Below are 19,485 nucleotides of genomic sequence, written 5' to 3'. Positions count from 1 at the left end.
TTGCGCTTTTGCGATGGATAGCGCTCCTTTTTTTAAATGTCATTCGACAGCGACCGCGAAGTACGGCCCTCTGTGGACCCTTCCGTGCTGTGAGCAAAGCCGTTCCCATGACCGGGCTGGCCAAGCCCAAAACTGTTTCGCAGGTCCATGGTTGAACAAACCCGCGCCCCCCCCGCCGCGGTCCCGGGGCCCTCCCGCGTGCCCGGCCGGGGGCGGGGCCTGGGGTGGGTGGGGCGAGCCGGAGCCCCGCCCCTCCCCGAGAGGGCCGGGCCGGCTGGCTGGGGCTCGCCTCACGTGATCCCCTCGGCCCCGCCCCCTGCCCGCTCCGCCATGTTGTTTCTGCCTTCCCCAGCGCCCGGCGGCGGTGGCGCAGCCCGGGCTCGGCACCGGCGGCAGTTCCCCCCCCTCCCGCGGGCAGGTATCGGCCGGCGTCGCCCTCTCCTCTCTTCCCTCCCCTCCCCTTTTCCCCGGCGGGCGTGGGGCGAGCGGTGGTGGCCGCTGGCTCCGCGGCCGGTGCCCCGGGGAGGGCGGCCCGCGCCGAGGACTCTCCCCTCGCCGGCGGTTGGGGGGCGAGGGGCCCGCGCTCCCCAGGGCCGCGCTCCCCGCCCGGCAGCCGAGGGAGGGTGTGGGGGGAGCGGTCTGGGGCTGCCTGGGGTTTCGTTGTTTTCTTTCCTCCTGGCTTTCCGCTTATTGCTCCGTTCGCCTCTCCGCGCCCCCCCGCCGCTGTCCGAGCTCCCGGCTGCGTACTCGGTAGCTGCTGGCCTCCGGGGAGCAGGAGGGAAGCCCCGGCCGCCCCCCCGGCCCCCGCGGTGCGCCCAGTGCCGGGGCCGCGCTGGGAGAGGGCCCCGGGCGCTCCTCGAAGCCGGTGCGGGCGGCGGGGTAGCGTGGCGTGATCGGGGATCCCGTGACTCCGGGGCAGGCGGGGGCTCCTTTGGGAAGCGGCTCCTGCCAGGCGATTCCCGGCCGGCGCACGGCCAGTCTCCGGCTCCACAGTGCTTCCTCTGCTCCGATAGAGATCTCTGATCTGTTCGGGTGAAACTGCGTTTCGTACCTGTCCCCTCGGCACCTTTCAAACCAAAAAGAAAAAAAAGAAAATGGTCCCTTTATTGCCTCTTCCTGTTGCTGTCTGCTGGTGAAGGACTTCTGTGTTCCCAAGGGGACCCTGAGCAATGCGCTTTATGTTTTTAGTTCTTCTTTTTTGAACCGGTGACTTGATTTAGCTCTCCCCTGCAACGGCCAGTTGCTTTTCTAATCGTGGCAGGTGGCTATGCAAACTTAGATGCGGTGATGGCTGGAGAACCAAAAGGATTAGGTTAAGATTGTCAGATCTCTTACATCTGAGTGGTTAATGAGCAGTTTCCAAGTATTCCATGTTAAATGTAACTTGTGCAAAGTAATGGAGCAAATAACAGAATAGTGCAAGAAAACTAGTTTTAAAAACCTGCATTAGTGGCCTTTCTAGCACTTAATTAATTGTATTAACTTGGGTGGGGTAGGCAAGTAGGGAACTGCTTGGCTAAATCTTGTTTTGGAATTAAAACACTTGCTTGTCTGCAGATAGCTGTCATGTAGTCTGCCACCCTACGTGTTGTTTTCCTTCTCTTGTTGTCCATGATAATTTACAGCTCTACTAAGTAAGCATGTGGTTTTTATTTGTCTTTGCTTTCAAAGTATTGTACAACACTGAAATTGTCAGTGCTTACTCTTTTAGAGCAAGGGTGATTGTGTGTGGCTGGGGTTTTTGTGGATCTTTTGTGATCTTTTAGTACCTTGTAAGGTAACAAGCTGTAATGTCACACTGGAGGGAGAGCTATTTCTCGGACATACCCAAAATAAATCCAAAACTCTTTTTTCCTGGCACTTTTATTTCTAGAGAAGCCTAACCAAAGGATGGTACGATTACATCTGTGTTTCAGTATCAATGTGGAATTTATAATGAACTGTTACTTTTCTCTGTCTCCTTTAGGTTGTGTGGAGCTGTTTGTTGCTTTAATTTTAGTAAAGCCTTTTCCATTAAGTTAAAAATAGGGAGTGCGTAGTTAAAAAGAAGAAGAAAGGAAAAAAAAAAGGAGGGGGGCTCTAGTAGTCCTTGTTTTGCTTTTGAGTGCTCAAACCAACCACCAGTTTCCTTAAATTGAAAATACATGAAAAAAATTGCAGAGGGTCAATTGAGGTATTTGGATTTCAAGCTGTATTTTATTTTATGCCAATTCAGTAATAAATCATGAGAAGCAGATCTTTTAGCTCCTTAGGATTGGAATTTTACATAAATGTTTCACAATGAATAAAAACTTTCCAGCAGAAAGGCTTGTAAGAATTCCGTAAGGTTTTTTCTTTTTTTTTTTTTCAATCATATTCATTCTTCTGGGTGTGTTGTTTTTGTTTTCGTTTTCTACAGAGCAGCAGACAGTATGTTGGCCTGGTACAGTGTAACCCACTTAATTCCTTCGGGATGGGCTTTGGTCCCATGGTTATATTGGGAAGAATATGAATGCACAATGGAGGCTGACCAATGGAGGCTGCTATTGCGAAGAGTCCCTGGAGGAAAAGGGAAACTAATGCAAAGGAGAAAGATGAGCACATATGAGCAGAAATAATTGCTTGAGAAGTTATTGAAAGAGTGGAAGCAGTAACAGACAAGTAGATTGCAAGGAGAATGTCAGTTAACTCATGAATTTTTAGAAATGTTGGACCAAGAGCAGCAGCACCTTAGGGTGCTTTGAAGTTGGCTGAAAGCAATAGAATATTAAAGTTGGGAGATGCTCAAATGTGAGCTGCTGAGAAATGTCAACTCTTATTAAATCAGAATAAATAATAGTTTGCTCATCCTATTTGAATGTGGGGAATGAGATGGAAAGCGAAGGCCAGGTCTCTGCAAGATTAAACTAGGAGAGGTATAAATGTAGGTATTTCTCCTGACAAATTTTGCCAATTGACTTTGTGCCTAGATGTAAGTTAGAATAAATGAGGTGATTCTGGCAGTAGGTACTGGGATGATTTAATGATCCAGGGGTTACGTGGACTTAAGGATTCTTCCCCTTGGCTGCTGCTTCTTTCATAGTCCTGAGTCATGCCAAGCAACTGTTTGAACTAGAGTCCTGAAGTACATAGGAGTTAAAAATAACGTTATAAAGAAACCCCCAAATACAAATTTTTGGTATACAAATGAGTGGCAACAGCTGTATCTCAGTTCAGTTTGGGTTGTATTTATATTACAAATTATTATGAACAAACTAGTGATACTCTGGTGTTAGATAAAGCATGTCTAGGCTGCTTACAACTAGAGACAATTTTGAGATAACCTGTCATCAAATTATTAAAGATCTGTCCAACAGAAAACACAAACTACAGTGCAATGGTGAAAGCACAGATAAAGGAAGGCAGACTTGCAAGGTGATTAGCATCTCAGTAGGTGAAGCCATATGACTGAAGAGCTTCCAGAGAACTAGGCAGCTCACAAGTGGCCCTCAGTAAAGGGGTGTTGCTGATCCACAGCTCTTACGTTGGTACCCCGTGGAGGGAAGGACAGCTTAGAGGCTGATTGATGTCCAAGCTTGTAATGCATTCAAAAGTACAAAGCGTGTAGCATCTTGACTTCATATCTGTACGTTTCCCTTTGAATTGAGAGCAAAAAATTCCAAGGTCAGATAGGCTTGTGGCCTCTTGGGCACTAAAAAACTCTTCTTGTGCCACTGAATTGGCCAAGGTGTAAACCAGTACCTTCTAAATGCAAGAACAGGGATTGACTTAGCAGAGAAAAGGGAGAAAATTTGCTTCTGTCCTTTCTTTTCAGATTTCTGGAAACTTGCAGTTCTGCTGTAGGTGACTAATATAACTACTCTATAGTGATTGAGGGCTGAGAGATGTAAAAACACCACAGACAGTAAGTGTTGAAAACTACATAGTTCTGGATTCTGCCCCTGCTGCTGCAGCTCTGATAGTTTTTGGGACTTTTTTCCAGACATTTTATAGAGAAGCAATTTGTCATTTTTTGATGAGCCACTGCAACTAACAGACCACAGGAAACAACTTTTTTCGATGCTAGCCTGGTAAATATTGTCAAATGCTTTGTTAGTGTTAAGGAAAAAAAATTACTAATCAGGGAGTAAGTTTACATTATGTTATTGAAAGGCCAGTGTTATTGTCAGACAAAATACTTGAAGTGTTTGTGTGCCTTTTTAAACTATTAATGTGTGATACCTGTGGTTTAACAAAATGAGATGGCAAAGAAAATGGTGAATAAGCCTCAAAGCTGAAATATATGTGTTGTATACGTGTAAATTTGAGGACAGGAAGTTATGAAACATGGTCAGTGTTACTGTTACACTAGTTATGGAACTGCTAATTCTGCTTGTCAGTAACTTTGAGAGTGTTTTTTCTTAAGGCTTTAACAAAGATGGCCCCTTTTTTTAAGAAGTCTTGGCTGAAATCGTAGTAGGCTGTAAATAAATGTGATTAGTTGGAACAAACTTGAGTCTGCCTTACCTTGGGTTTTTTTTCCTTCTCAAAGTCAAATGGGTGCTCTTTAACAACTTCAGTTAAAGGACAGTGTACCACAGATCTTCAAGGAAACCTTTGGATTTAGTCTTTATTTCATATAGCAGGTGGTTCACAGTGACCACTGGCTGAAAATGGTGATTGAAATAAATTTTCTTGCCTGTTTCCAAGTTAAAAAGTAGGTACAAGTGGAGAAACAATAGTCTGGACATTTGAAGTGTCCCTTACATCCATTTCTTCAGAAATGCTGAGGGAATTCAGTGGTGCTGCTGCAACAGATCCAGATTTTGATGTCTTTTATGAAAAAAAAAAAAAAAGGGGGGGGGTAGAGGTGAGATTTCAGTTGCTATGTGGTTGGGGTTCTTTTTGTTGGGTGTTTGGGTTGGTGTTTTTTTTATGGTGTGCTGCTGTGCCTGGTATCAGTATGGTAAAAGTGAAACTATAAATTGGTCCAGGTGACTCAGTTTGCTTAACAGTTTGTGTGCTTGCTGACATCATAGATAGAATGTAATTACTGCTTTGGCTAACAGTATTTTTCCATAAACATAACTTGAGTTCAGCACCTGTCTTCAGCCTTCAGTACTCTGGTATATGCAGGTCCTCCTTAATCTATTAAATTATTTTTATAGTAAAAAAAGACAGATTCCTAGATTAAGTTTGTGGGTTGCTGCTGTGGTTTTCTAGACCAAGAATCTTGCTTTTCTGTGAGTGCTGCCTAAGTGTTAAAAGAGGTAATTGCACTCAAAAGGCAGCTATGAAGCTGACGGTCATGGAATTAAGAAAATCTAGGTGGACAGATTGGACAAGGCAGTGGTGTTTCTCTAGGCTTTGAGGGGCTGGGAATCAAAGATTTTGTAATGCACACTGTTTTTTTTTTTTTTTTTTTTAGATTTGCTTAGTATGTCATTTTTAGTCTTGCCAGCAAATGTTTGGACTGCTAATGGAAACGTTTCAGACTTGCATTTCGGCTCACTGTTTAAAAGGGAAATTCTGGGAGGCAACAATTAAATTACTATTTGTATTGTGGTATATGGTCATGTTAGAAATGGCACTTAGTAGAAACTGTTCCCTGCTTTTAACAGGAATATTCAAGTCAGTGGTTTAAGAGCTTGAGTCCTCCTAAGTTGGTGGAGGCAATTCAGAGATGGTTATCAAAATGGGCCAGAGTGGGGCTTTCTGTTTCCTCTGAGTTTCTTTGAATATTGAAATGATAGAGGAACTTGAGGGAAAAATCTTCTCTTTACAGGCTCCTCTGTGTACTAGGTTGAGACTACCCTTACTGTAGCAGCACAATTAGTTTAACATAAGAAATAACTGGAACAAATAGTTATCTGTAATTCTGTGGTGTCTTGCAGTTCCCGATGTTGGTTAAAACAATTAGATGCACATTGGAAATTAAGTTTTTGTTTTGTTTTCAGATGCTGAATGATGATTTAAACTGAATTATTAAGGTAATACATTTTCAGAAATATGATATCAGATGCTGATTGTTCCTTCCAAAAACATTGTCAGAAAGCACATTATACAAATAAATTCAAAGATGTAATATGAGAAATAATAATTCTCCAGGCATCTTAAGGATTTTATTGTTATTTGCTGGACTATTAGGGCTTCATAACTGAGGAAAAAAACCCCCCACAAACAATTAAAAAAACTGAGTTCTTTAAAAAATCTTAACTGATATAAAGATGTGCAAGTAGAAAAAAATGCAGCAACTTGCTGTGCTGAAAACTACCATCCTGGTTCTACAGATACTCTAAATCTCATAATCAGTGGGGCGGCGGGTGAGTCCCTTATATAGTGAAAAAACCTGTAATTGTGTAAAGTCTTTGCTGCTTCCAAACAAAAATGCTGCTTAATGCCTTTAAACATGCTTCTTTGCTGTTTCAGATGCAGCTTGTAAGTACGTACTTAAATGACTGAACATATATCCCATTTATTTTGGATTAAAGACTTTACAAAAACATTAACTGCTAGCTGATCATGACAGCTGCTGCTGTGGAAGCTGAATGTCCTGAAGACTGATGTTGCCTGCAATGTCATGTTGAGATACTTGCTTATCAGTCCTGGGAAGACTGTTTATGTAGTCTTTGTGTAGAAGGACCAGTTTGGTTCTAGTTGAAAAGACACTTTTAATGGTTTGTGGCTGATCTATAATTGTCTGCACAGTAAAGTTATTTTTATGGTCATCAGTCTCCTAGAGCTTACTGTAATGGTCCATGTAGTTGAAATTATGCAAATTAACTTCTCAGATTCTGGATGCACAAAAGTACTAGATACTGTTAACAGAGTTTCCTTACTTGTATTTTGTTTAAAATGTGGCTTCATGGAGAACTTCACGATAATAACTGCAGTTCTTCAAACTGTAGAAGCTAAAGAAACAAGTGCATAGTACCAGTCAGAACTAGGTAAGTCAGGTTTTTGTTCACATTGTCTTCTAGGGAACTTGTGATTTCAGTAGGACAGGAAAAAAAAAATTACAACTTCTTCCTATACTGAAATGGAAGAACAGGGAAACATTCAGTACCCCCTGTTCTCATGAATGTGTTAGTTATTAAGAAGATGCTACTAGCTAATGGCATAGCTCAAGTAACTTATTCATTACCCATTAGTAGGAATTAGGGAGATAAGTGAAGACACTCGACCATTTTAAATATTTCGGCATGAACATGGAAATCATGTGCAAGTAGGCTGGTGACTCTAATAAGGCTTTTCACATACATAAAACGGTATGTGTTCATATCCTGAGCAATAGCAATTGCCCCATAGCTCTGTGAAAGGTAAATGAACAATCCACTTGTAGCTCTTAAGCAGTTTTAACATTATTGTGATACAAGTCCTTAATATTTCTACACGTTTATAAACATTGCTTTTAATTACACAGTATGAATGAATAAAGTTACTTGCTCTGAACAAATTTTTTATGGAAGCAGCCACTGTTCGTTACATTTTGAAATGCCTTTGTGTTGAGGCTTCAGCTGTAGATCGTATCTAACAAATAAACATTCAAAGATGGAAAGTTAAAGACAAAAAAATTCCTGAAATTTCTTGCTTCTCATGTAGGCCTTGATGCCAAGGCAGCACAGAGTCATATGACTCTCACGCCAGCTTGTATCAGGTATTAATTCCATAACCATACTCTGTGGGTGATGTATATGCCAGTAACACTAATTACAACTAGCAAGACCGCATTCCTTCCTTCAGAGAAGGAGTCGGACTAGGCAACTTATGACCCATTTCCATTTTAAATAGACATTATTTTCAGAGAAGCCTGTTTCGGCTGAATTACTTTGAGCTCTTTTAGTAACGGGTAGGTATAGGAACAGCAGCTTTCCTCATACGGAAACTTAAATTTGGGCACTTTGAAATGAAACTTTACCCCCAAGCAACTAAACCACTTTTACAGTAATAGATGACACTACGGTAATGAGGGTAAATCTTGGGCTGGCACGAAACACTAACGAGCTAACTACTTTCTTAAAAAAAAAAATCTTTTAATAGTAAAATCTGACAGTAAAAAAAGCTTCATTGGTACCACTAATTCACCATCCCTGTGCTGGCAGCCAGGCTCTTCACTAGCACTTCCAGGCTTTTTGACAGTTTTACCAGGGGAAGTTGACGCCTACTAACTGAACTGCCAATGTAGGCTTGGCCTCAGTATTTGGCATCTTGAGTACCATTTTAAGCAGCAACAGTGAATTTGCTTTTGGAGTAGTTGTAATAGTATTCCATTCATCACGGCTGTTCTGCAAAGAGTAAACTAAAATACTGAATGTTTGTGTACCAATACCTAGTCACCTGACTTTTAAAATAAAATTACAGCATTTGCATTTGTTCTGTAGAGAAGTCTGTTCCCTGTGAGTTGATTTAAAATTCCTTGTCTGTTGCAATTTTGGGTGAAGCACAGCAGTTATTCCAGTGTAACAGATAGTGTCCCACTTTATTCCTAAAGCTTCGTCTTTGCTTTTGCATGTTAAAAAATAACTTTGCTAATGAAATACAGCATTGAAGTGACTAGTTCAAGGCACGTGCTCTCTACAATTCTCTCACTCCACTTTCTTCCGTGGATCTTTTCCAGTGAGCATAAATGAATCGTTGCCCTTGTTGAATGTGATGTGATAACCCTGCTGCACAAACGTTGGAGGGTTCGGGGGTTTTAAGTGACAGACCAGTAAGTTGTGCAGTGTACTGCTTAGACTGCCATACAGACTGCAGTCTGTGGCAGAGACATCTCTGAAACAAATAGTATTCTTGAGTGGGTATTCTCACTATGAGTATCTACACTTCACCTGTTTAGCGCAGTCCTCCTGCTTTTGTACACAAAACTTGATGTTGGTGGACTTTAACACTGTCTAGATATTTATGTGCATAAAATTTTCTGCTCGCAACTCTTTCCTTTTTAATGATATTCTTAATCTTTACAGGTCTAGGAAACCAGGAGGATCTGTTCCCATAACAATGGCAGCAAAATCATCACTCCTTAAAGTAATACTACTAGGAGATGGTGGAGTTGGGAAGAGTTCCCTTATGAACAGATATGTCGCCAACAAGTTTGAGGCACAGCTGTTTCACACAATAGGTGTAGAATTCTTAAATAAGGAGTTGGAAGTTGATGGACATTTTGTTACAATGCAGATATGGGACACAGCAGGTCAGGAACGTTTTAGGAGCTTGCGGACTCCTTTCTATAGAGGTTCTGACTGTTGCCTGCTAACCTTCAGCGTGGATGACTCTCAAAGCTTCCAAAACTTAAGCAACTGGAAGAAAGAATTCATTTATTATGCAGATGTCAAGGAGCCTGAAAGCTTTCCGTTTGTGATACTGGGTAACAAAGTTGATATCGATGAAAGGCAAGTGTCTACAGAAGAAGCCCAAGACTGGTGCAGGAATAATGGCAACCATCCCTATTTTGAAACCAGTGCAAAAGATGCCACTAATGTTGCAGCAGCCTTTGAAGAAGCTGTTAGAAGAGTTCTAGCCTCTGAAGATAGATCAGATCACTTTATTCAAACAGATACAGTAAACCTTCATCGGAAACCGAAACCCAGTTCATCCTGTTGTTGACTTAAATTTTTTTTGGCCAAATTACTGACTAGCTTGCTCTATGGGGAAGGTGTAGTAGATAAAATAACAAATGGGTTTCACTCTAATATTAAAATTGTAATATTCTGCTGCTTTCTTGGGGGAGCAAAAGGAAGAATTTCCAGTCATGAGTGACCCATTATTGAATTAGTGACACTTTCTGTTTAGGAAGGTGTCAAGTAAAAACATTAATATAAGAATGTAATTTGCCAACTTTATTCAAATGATAAATACTTTGAACATAATTAAAACTTGAAAGTTCTAGAAGCACTACTTTGGAGAAACTATTCTGGAATTCAGACACAAAGATACTTTTATATGTGTATATTTTTATGAAATTGGCATTCCATTTTTGTTTCCCTAGAAGTCAGTTTCTTAAAAATGCTAGATATTAAACTTCAGTCTCACTACATTCCTTTTGCTGTGAATGGTACTTCATCTCTAATGTGTTTATTGTAAGTTAATACAAATTACCTTCAGGTCTTCTCTAATTGCCTAATGTTGCTATAATTTGTATAGGTTTTTAAGTAGGAAATAAATTTCCTACATATTTAATGTCCATTTTCTTTTCATTTTCTATTCTAATGCTGTGCTAATTTTTCCAGCAGTTTAATGCAAGATGCTGATGATTTTTTTTTTTAAGTTAATACATGTCTCTGCCTTAAGTCGCATTCTGGCATGTTTCTGATCAATAAGGTAAAAAAAATCTGAGTAACTGAAGTATAACCATTTTTAGCTATGAAAAAGATATGCTTTACTCAGTCAGCTTTAATAGCACTTGAAGGGATCCACGTTATGATAAATTTGTAAGAGAACTTTTAGTATACAGCCTTAAAGTTCCAAACTTCTTGTTCCTGTTAACCTGAGCTATGAATGTGTTTACCAGTAATCTTTGCACTGTGAAACTAAGGATTGGCAATACGTAGAGAACTCAGGAAGCTCTTGACTTACAGTAGGTTGTGACAGCTTTCAGCCGTAATACAAGTAAATACCTACAGCTAGTGTTTGAGCTGAATTTGATCCTTATTTAATTTGCCATTTTAGGATACGGACTTACACATTTAAGACAACGTCTTTTTATAGTACTGTACTCATTACACGACGATGAACAAGCAAACTCTGTATTTAATGGACAGTCTTTCTGCAGTAATGCAGATGAAACCACAGATGGTGTATTTGAGGCGCTCTGTTGCAGTTAAATGGTAGAATACTTGTATGAGAAGTTGTTGAACGTTGGCTCTCATACCCACTGTCCTTGTAATAGCAAACTTGATAGTGCACTATTGCTTCAATGTGTAATCTGACTGCTAACAGGCATGCACGTACACACATTGTGGACTTCAAAAGGAAGTCTGAGGCCTACAGGACAGGCCATGTTACTCGCTGAACTACACAGACTCTGCTTTCTGTACAGCAACTTTTTTGTTCCAATAGAAAAGCCTTTTTTGAGAGTACGGTAACAGCAAGAGTTTTCTCTGTTCAGTCTGTATCAGGTGTAATTATTGGGAAGTAAAGCTTGCAAAACAAACTCTTCTTGTCGCTCTTAATACACTTTTCTGAATGCACTGTATTCTTGCTTGAACCTGTCCAGGACAACTTTACTCCACAGATCTGATGCTCCGGCTTAAAAGTGACATCTTTCTTACTTTTTGTACATTCTAAGTCTAATTCATTCTTACAGTCCTGCATATACAGCAACAGAACTGTGTTTTAAGCTTCAGTCACTTAACAGCTACATATAGGTTGAGCTGCTACTTCTGTTATGTTTAATTTCTAGTCAATGAATGAAGAGATCTGTGAAGAAAATCTTAGCTAAATTCCTCTTAAGCTGAGAGAGAGCAAAAACCTTTGAAAACTAAGATTGCTTGTGTTGGGGGCTGCTAAGCTAGTGACATGAAATTGTTGTAAACTGCTACTACCTTACTACTTCAAGCTTCCTTTAGTGTTCATTTTAACAAAGGTAAGGTTGAAACAAAACAGGAAATGAAGTTACTGTGACTAGAGGACAATTCAAAAAAGATTGCTAAAAGGAAATAATTAAGGATGAGAACCATTGTGGTCTTTCTTGTGCCTAAGAGTCCATCTGTGTTTTCCCATCCTGTCCCCTTTCCATGTAACATCATGGTTACCAAGCCTGCATCTGAAAAGTAGGTTAAATACACTTCTGTTGTATTAAGTTTTATTACTTGTGCCCTGGGAGCTGCTGTACCACAACTGTACACTAATCACAAAGGTGGCTAGTGAAGATAAAGAGGGGTTCACGTGCTGTAGTAAAGAAGACAGTATAGGAATTATGTTGAGGTCAGGACTTGGTCCAAGGGGCAGACTATCAAGTACTTGAAAGACGCAAAAGTCCTATGAAAAGCAGATGTAGAAGATAGGTACCAAAAAAAAAATAATAATAATGCTTAATAACATAAAAGCATTTCTGTACTTTTGGAAAGCTTAGTATCTGTCTTTAAATATGGAGGTAAGGTAGGCACTTGTGGATTCTGTTTCAATTCACTGATTCATTTCAAGTATTAATGTACCTTAAGTATTAGGGGGTCCTGTTAGCAATACTGAGTTCTGTAGAGTGACAGAGCATGCTATGGGATACATATGCAAAGTTCCACATGTCCTTTAAAATGAGGAGCAAAAAATAGTGTCATGGCAAACTGGTGGGATTGATGAAAACTATGCGTATTAGACAGCGACATGGGAAGGGGCAGAAGAAACTACAGTTAGGACACAGCTAACAGCTCATGTTACAGCTCCGGCTTTCTTGTACTGCAACAGATTTCATTTGAATTCTTACCCTAAGCCTCTGAGATTGGGTATGAACATAATACTTGCAAAGGAGGTCTCTCTTCTGCCTTGTCCCTTGACCTTCGTGTTGCTGGAAATGTTTGTTGTCTGATGTGTGCTAGAACTGCATCTTTCAGACCTAGAGCAGGTTGATGACAAGATAACTCTGACCTGTCACTTCCAGATAGCAGTCTATCAGCTTATTGTAAAAAGCCACGAAACAAAATGTAAACAAGTGTTCCTCCATACATGGGGAGATCAGAGCTACCTCACCAAGGTCCTTCAGAATTCTGTCATGAGACAACGTTCCTCACTGCAAACTCTATGATTAATGAGTTAGCACATCATTCTCACTTTCCTGTGGCCAGTAACATTCTGTTTTCGTAAAGCCTAGATGGACTTATGAGACTGCATTTCCCATTTACAATTCCTGTGTTGGGAAGAAAGGGGAAAGATGTATGGGGGGGGCATAAGAACAGGCACCATTTAGCTAACTGCCTTCAGAGATCAGGCAAGAGATGAAATGCTTTCATTTTACATAATTTCCTACTGTGTGCTGGCAGAAAAGAATACAATTACCAACCCCACCCCACCCCCGGCTGCTAAAAGTGGTGGAAACTTGTGGCACTAATCCTTTATCTTTGCCAAAATTTTTCTTACTGCCATGTATATGATTATTTAAGTACTTTTCCAACCATCGTGCTACCGGAGAAGCAGAAAACAGCTCCAGCTTAATGGCTCCTTATATGAATAAGAATGCTTTACCTCAAGTTTGTTTCTGTTGCTTTCACGTGTAAAGCAAAAAAAAACCCCCAAAACCCCAAACCTCAGTCGATTTACATAAGATTACATGACATTATCAAAATGCTGTACAATGCAGTTTTTATGAAATACTACTGCAAAGACAAGTGTTCCCATATTCACGTGCTACCCTGCCAATAAAGGTAGCCTTACCGTTATCATCTAGTTTTCTTCTAAATCATTTCAAGTATACTCAACAGGCATCCATACTGCATTGTTCCATGTTTTATTTAAGGTAAATATTGCAACCTTTTTCTCATGGAGTATTTTACAGTGACAGTTTAGCAGTAAGTGTAAATTACAAGGAAATAATGACTGACTATACATTTAAAGCATATATACATGTGGTCCCTTTAATTATACAGACTATGCAAAATGTACTTCCTAGAACAGCATGCCACTTCCTTTGGAAATTACTTTTCAGACATTTAAAAAAAAAAATGTCCAAGACAACAGCATATTCAGATTTGCTGCAAAAGGAAACAGACTACTTAAAAGACTGTGAAGCCAACCAAAATATTAGCTACATACGTGCCAAATGACCCCTTTAAAAATTACTGTTCCGGAATGATGGTGAGTTTTGCAAAAGGGTCCCTAACCACATTTTACAATGGAATAGTAGCCAGACAGGCCAAATGCCTTTCTGAAACCTCAACAAATACAGTTTCATGGTTCAAAGATCTTAGTCTAAATATATTTTCAAAAAGAAAATTTCAGCACCTGCAGAGATAATGGAAAGAAGTGGGTTTAAACATGTACATGTAGTTACATTTTTTCCATGTGTTAATTAGAATTAAAGTCAGGGCAGACATAGCTGTTCTGGTCTACTTTATTAATTCATTTCATTGATGCAATGCTGCAGCTAAACATGTATTGCACTAAACATCTGGTAAATTTACAATTTTAAGATGTAAAACTTGTAAGTTTTTTCTCAAAACTTCCTGAAATACTGAAGAGAAAGCTTTGCTTGATGTATCCTCTTTTCTTTTTATTTAGCACTTTATAATACATACATTACACATTGCAATATTAATATAGACCTGATTTAATACCACAAAGAGTAAAGTTAGTCTAGTTAGTCTGCAGAGTAAGTTCTCTAGCAAAGGACTGGAAGTAGAAAGGTTTATAAGAAAATTAACCACTTAGGCCAAACAGTCAAGAAATCCCTTTTACTCATATTAAATCACATGACTGGAGATGTCTTTTGTGTTTAGATCTGATTTCCTCCCACCCTGTATAAGAGGCTTACATTTTGCATATGCATTGACGCCCACAGGTCTCAGTGTGTACCTATTCAGACCCTGACATTTTTAAACTTAAGTTTTCGTAACACATAATAGGAAATTTCTTGAGATACACATTTCAACCAGAGAAGCTTGGCTGTTCTTATCCATATCGGGAAAAAAAAAACCTTCTCCAGCATCTAATTTGTCAATCTTCAGAAAGATGAGTATCAAACATGCTGAGAACTAATTAGAAGAACTACAGTTCAAATAATCAGGAAAGTATGGAAAAAGCACTCACTCAGGAAAGTTAGTTATTCAGCTTAAAAGGTGTTTCTTCCCAAGGAACTGTACTTTCCGTTCAAAGGCACTGGATCGAATAGGAGAATTGAGTTCATAAAACGGATTCATTGCAAACTGAGGAAAGAAGAAAAACTGATCAACAAGCACAATGTCCAGCACTGGAAAGCGTTACTTCAGATGACAACTACTATTAGCTTTCAGCCTATTTAGTGTCACTTAAGAGCACAGAACTCCTGAACAGTCACTTGCTTTCCAGGCCCTTGTATATGCACAGCCATCCTTAGTACCAGCTCCTCAGAACAAATCCATCATGACACGGGTGGAAATTTCTGGTTTGGAAATCAGCAACATCTGAGCTAGGAGGGGGCCGTAGGAGGCCGAGATGGCCACCTCCCAGTCAGTGCTTGTGACTGCCCCATCTAACAGAAGTACCGCCGGGCTGTGAGAACACGGGCTACTTGTTCTGAGAGCAAAGCACTTCGACCGGGCTTCTGTAGAACAGTCCTTTGCTTTTATTATCACCATTAATGACACAATACTGCCCAAAAATCACTGGACTAAAATGAAGAACGCATTCTGAAAGAGCACAGTTTATAACAATTTAGAAAAATCTATTCTGTTTAATGGAAAATAGAGCCTTTATGTCACACATTATCAACTCTGGCTAATGTGGACTGCACAGGTGCTTGTGCCCTTACACAGGCCCCCACATGAAAAAATGCTAACACAGGCATGCCTGAGCACGTACAGCAAAACACACTTACAAGTACTGCAGTGGGACCGTAAGAAGTGGGTTCTTACCTTTATATACAAGTCATATACGTCATTAAAGAAGTTCTTAATTCCGTCTTCTTGCCTTACATCATGAAGCATTATAAATCTCATATGTAAAGCAATTAAGGAAAATTTAACTTTTGCAAAGAAGAGAGACATTTAACATATCCTGAGATAAGCATTTACACCTAATTCTGCATATACTTAAAACGTTTAGCTGTACATGAAATAGCAGTGACTACAGGAGGAAGCATTAAACAAAGTAACTGGAGCAGTGAAATTTAGAAAGCATTACCTTTATATTTTAAAATTCCCCTATTTGAAAATAAAAATAATCACCTCTCTATTCAAGGTTATTCTTTTTAAAGCTAGTTTTTTAAAGTTTTAAAGACAGTTCTGAATGTGGACAATGCCCTCAGCACCTTTGCCATATACCCGTGAAGTTAAAATGACATTCAGTGTTACTTCCTATGTATAACAAATAACAAACACTTCTGGGACTATCTGTACATAAGATCAAGCCATGACACCACATCTTCAAGATGGGTGTGATTGACACCACACCAAGTATGTTTATCCCCGCTTCTCCTCTCTAGCACTATCAAAGGGATGGGAACAGAGAATCATATAAGCTTGCTCAGACCCTCTCATATTATTCCCCTCATTCCTCTTTCTTCTACTCCATGCGAGCTCCATATTTCATTAGGCTATTCCAGCTCCTCCAAAAGGAAAAATTCATCTTTCCAATGGGCCCCAATTTTCAACAACTGCTGTGCCTCCCATCTTCCTTCTGAAGCTGGTAAGTCTCTCTAACAGTGATAGTGGTGAATAGCAGGAGAAATCTGTTCCAAACCCATTTCATCTGACTTAACCCTTTCTGGCAAAAGGCTTTTCCTATATAAATATAAGGGAAGAGAAGAGGGAAGGATATGGCCAGCTGTAACAAAAGCAGAAACAAACCATTCGTTAAACTTGTCCACAGTCTTCAGATACATGTTGTTAGAAAGCCACATGTTCTCATCTACTAGGTCAAGAGCAGCATGGGCAATGAACTGGTTAAGATGGCGATGATCATCCTAATGTATTTCCAGAAGACAAGAGGATCAGCAATTCAGTGAAAGGAGTGAAATATAAACAATAATTTGCTCAAGCTGCTAAGCAACTAGCGCTCAAGTTATATAAAGTTATATATACCCTTCTTTTCTGCCACCTATGTGCCATCCTGTAATTAAATGAAACTAGTATATATTGTCACAATACTTAGTTTCAAGGGAGAAAAAAGGTCATAACAAAATGTCATCACAAAAACAGTCTTGAGTGCAGCAAAACCAATAAAGCCTACATTTATAGCTCAGGAAGTAATTCAAGTGTGAATTCTTTTGTTTATCAATGGATAATCTCCCACTGCAAACTTATTCCACAACAGAGGCCCTGGTAAGAGTCCTTTTCTCTGCTTTCCAGTCACCTGTTTTTTGTGAAATTTACAGCAATTTGGCATTTTTTGGACCATAATGTCTCTGTCAAATTTGGCAGAAATTGAACAAGAGGTTACAATGTGTAAAAGTTGGGGGACAGATGGGGAAAGCAGAGAGATACAGAGGACATATATTGGTAACATTATCACCTAAAGATTGTGTTTTTTCAGGTAATTTGCCTAGAAACATAGGGTTGTTTTATTGGTTTTTTTTTTTTTGGGGGGGGGGGGGGGTTGTTCTTTTTCCTAAGAGCCTAGTGCAGAAAACCATCCTGCATCTGGTATTAAATATATGGCTGCAGATGCAGATTGCACCTCTTCCTATAATAAACACGAATGGCCTTCATAGAGTGATCACAGTATTTGGCCCTAACACTACAAGAATTGTGTGGGGAAAGAGCCATTTACTTTATATACTAACTAGAACGCTGGAGGACGTTTGCCAAGAAGAAACTTGGGACTAAACCATACTGTAAGCTTCTATTAAGAAACCTAAGGAGTCTTGCACTGTTTCTCAAAATATAGGGATGTTATTAATGCCACTCTCACACCTCTCAGTGCACTATGTTTTCCCTCAAATCAAGTTTGGCTCAGGACATTAACAGCTTTGCAAATGCCATTAAACCATACTGAAGAAGAGACCAAGTAGTGAAGTTGAAGGGGCAAAAGCTTGTGCTGATTTACCACGTATGTTATGCCAACCACTTATTTCAGGCAGCTGTGCATCTGCACTGAACTGACTCTTAAATGGCAGTCTCAGAAGCGATAGTCTACTAGTCTATCAATGCCTACTAGTTCTCCTTCAGTGCACATCAAGTTTAGATTCTCTCTTAGGGGAAAATTTAGTATTTCAACTTCAGCCAGACAAGCAGCTTACCTGAGCCAAGTTAATTCCCTTAGCAGAATGCAGAAAATGAGTTTTTCCACTATCTGACACATCCTCACACTCAACAAGTCTAGTCTGACTAGTCTTATTTATGATTTTTTGTGGGACAGTAGTTCAAAATACAGATGACATCATGCTGTTCAAATCAGTGACAGCACATACTTCAGTGTTTGGACACACTCACAGATCCACGCTTTTATTCTGAAGTCTATTTTTTCTTTGATGTAATATCACAATGGATAGATTTATTCTTTTCTCACTAGAAACATTAGTTATTGAGTAGTCTTACATTTCTCACATTCTCAAACCCACATTTATCAATACAAGCTTTAAACCTTTCTTACTTAAAGGCAAGCATGACTACTGAACATGATTAAAAAACAAGATTTCTTTATAGCATAAAAAATAAAGGACTGACTAGAGCTTTCAAATTTATGTTCCTTACTTTACCTTATTACTGTATACCGATGCCTTAAAATAGAGAAGAACAGTAAACAGCATTAGATAATGAACAGTTATTATAAAAGCTCTACACACTAAGAGCAACATATTCTTCCCCATACAGCATCAAACATTAAAGGAAACCATGTTTTATGAAGAACTAGTAAGATCTGGCAAAGCATTTAAGACACTCAAGAACTCCAGAGTTCTACTCTCTATGACAAAGCTTCTGTTAAAAAAAGGGAACAGTGGGTACTAGTAACACTTATAACAACATGCTGGTCATGCTTCTAATACGCTGTAAAATTACCAAACAAAATGCACCATAATTACATCATGGGAGTATCACAGGGGAAAAAACACACCTTGGACTCTACTTTTCCAGGAGGCAGAAATTCCATTTCAAATATGGGATTATCATGATGACCAACTATCACAAAGTAGAAACTTCCAGACATTCTTCAATATAGCGTTCCTTACAAAAAAAGATAGAGGCGCTTTACTGATGAGTCTATATATAAACTCTTAATCCACCTGAAAATGCTCCTAATATCAGCCAACGTGCTTCCCATTCGTATTTACCATAGGCTAAAGAGAGATAAACACTTTCCTAGGTATGCACATTTATACTTAAGTAGGGGGAAAAGCATCCTTATGAGGTGGAACCTCTCCTGGAAGCGAATCTAGTTACTACTACCTAAAAACCTCTTCCTCTACAACTGACTGGTGATTTAACCCCTGACAGCCCTCCCAGTGACTTGGGCGGCGACCATCCCCTGAGGTAACGCGGCTCACCCGTCTCTGAGGAAGCTCACCCGTCTCTCCCCGGGGGCCCTACAAACAGCCGGCAGCAAGGGGAAGGGCGGCAGAGGGCGGGCACCCTCCTCCCGTGGAGCAGTGCCACGGGGTCCCGCAGCCCGGCCGCACCCCACGGACTCCAGAGTTTCCCGGGGGGGGGGGGGGGGGGGAGCGAACCCCCCGCCGCCGCGCCCCAGCGCCCTGAGGCCTGCCCGGCCGCTCCCCTCTGCAGGGGAAGGGCAGGGCGGGGCCGGACGCCGCGGGGGCTGCCCGCGGCATGGACGGTGGAGGGCGAGAGGGAGGGAGGAGAAGGAGGAGAAGGAGGGAGGAGAAGGGGGGTCCATGGCCGCAGGGGCCCGCCCCGGGCCCGCCGCCTACCCTGCGACGCCAGCTCCCCAACGGCTCCCAGCGGCCGGCCG

At 40.6% G+C, this 19,485-nt stretch overlaps 2 protein-coding genes across 7 annotated transcripts; one reads left to right on the top strand and one right to left on the bottom strand.

Annotated features, from left to right (window-relative positions):
• Positions 1–374: 374 nt before the first annotated feature.
• On the top strand, positions 375–11,502 carry RAB9A (RAB9A, member RAS oncogene family). Of its 3 annotated transcripts, none has more exons than XM_075718114.1 (2): positions 375–418; positions 8,922–11,502. In XM_075718114.1, exon 2 carries the CDS (start codon positions 8,956–8,958, stop codon positions 9,559–9,561), a length of 606 nt encoding a protein of 201 aa, XP_075574229.1. In that variant the 5' UTR covers positions 375–418; positions 8,922–8,955; the 3' UTR covers positions 9,562–11,502. The 3 variants fall into 3 exon arrangements, with proteins under 3 accessions (XP_075574229.1, XP_009487428.1, XP_075574238.1); XM_009489153.2 differs by lacking the exon at positions 375–418 and adding an exon at positions 5,377–5,948; XM_075718123.1 differs by lacking the exon at positions 375–418 and adding an exon at positions 5,959–6,281.
• A 1,872-nt stretch (positions 11,503–13,374) lies between these two features.
• Positions 13,375–19,483, bottom strand: TRAPPC2 (trafficking protein particle complex subunit 2). Of its 4 annotated transcripts, XM_075719395.1 has the most exons (6): positions 19,445–19,483; positions 18,634–18,743; positions 16,400–16,543; positions 15,495–15,581; positions 14,692–14,807; positions 13,375–13,887 (listed from the first exon to the last, which is right to left on the bottom strand). In XM_075719395.1, exons 2-5 carry the CDS (start codon positions 18,724–18,726, stop codon positions 14,709–14,711), a joined length of 423 nt encoding a protein of 140 aa, XP_075575510.1. In that variant the 5' UTR covers positions 18,727–18,743; positions 19,445–19,483; the 3' UTR covers positions 13,375–13,887; positions 14,692–14,708. The 4 variants fall into 4 exon arrangements, with proteins under 4 accessions (XP_075575510.1, XP_075575517.1, XP_075575524.1 ...); XM_075719402.1 differs by having other exon boundaries at positions 13,375–14,807; positions 15,495–15,580; positions 16,399–16,543; XM_075719409.1 differs by having other exon boundaries at positions 13,375–14,807; positions 15,495–15,573; positions 16,461–16,543.
• Positions 19,484–19,485: the final 2 nt, after the last annotated feature.

Source organism: Pelecanus crispus, chromosome 1 (assembly GCF_030463565.1).
Source record: "Pelecanus crispus isolate bPelCri1 chromosome 1, bPelCri1.pri, whole genome shotgun sequence".
In the NCBI taxonomy this organism is placed as follows: domain Eukaryota; kingdom Metazoa; phylum Chordata; class Aves; order Pelecaniformes; family Pelecanidae; genus Pelecanus; species Pelecanus crispus.
Note: the sequence above shows the minus strand (reverse complement) of the source record. Positions and strands in the feature narration are given on the sequence as shown.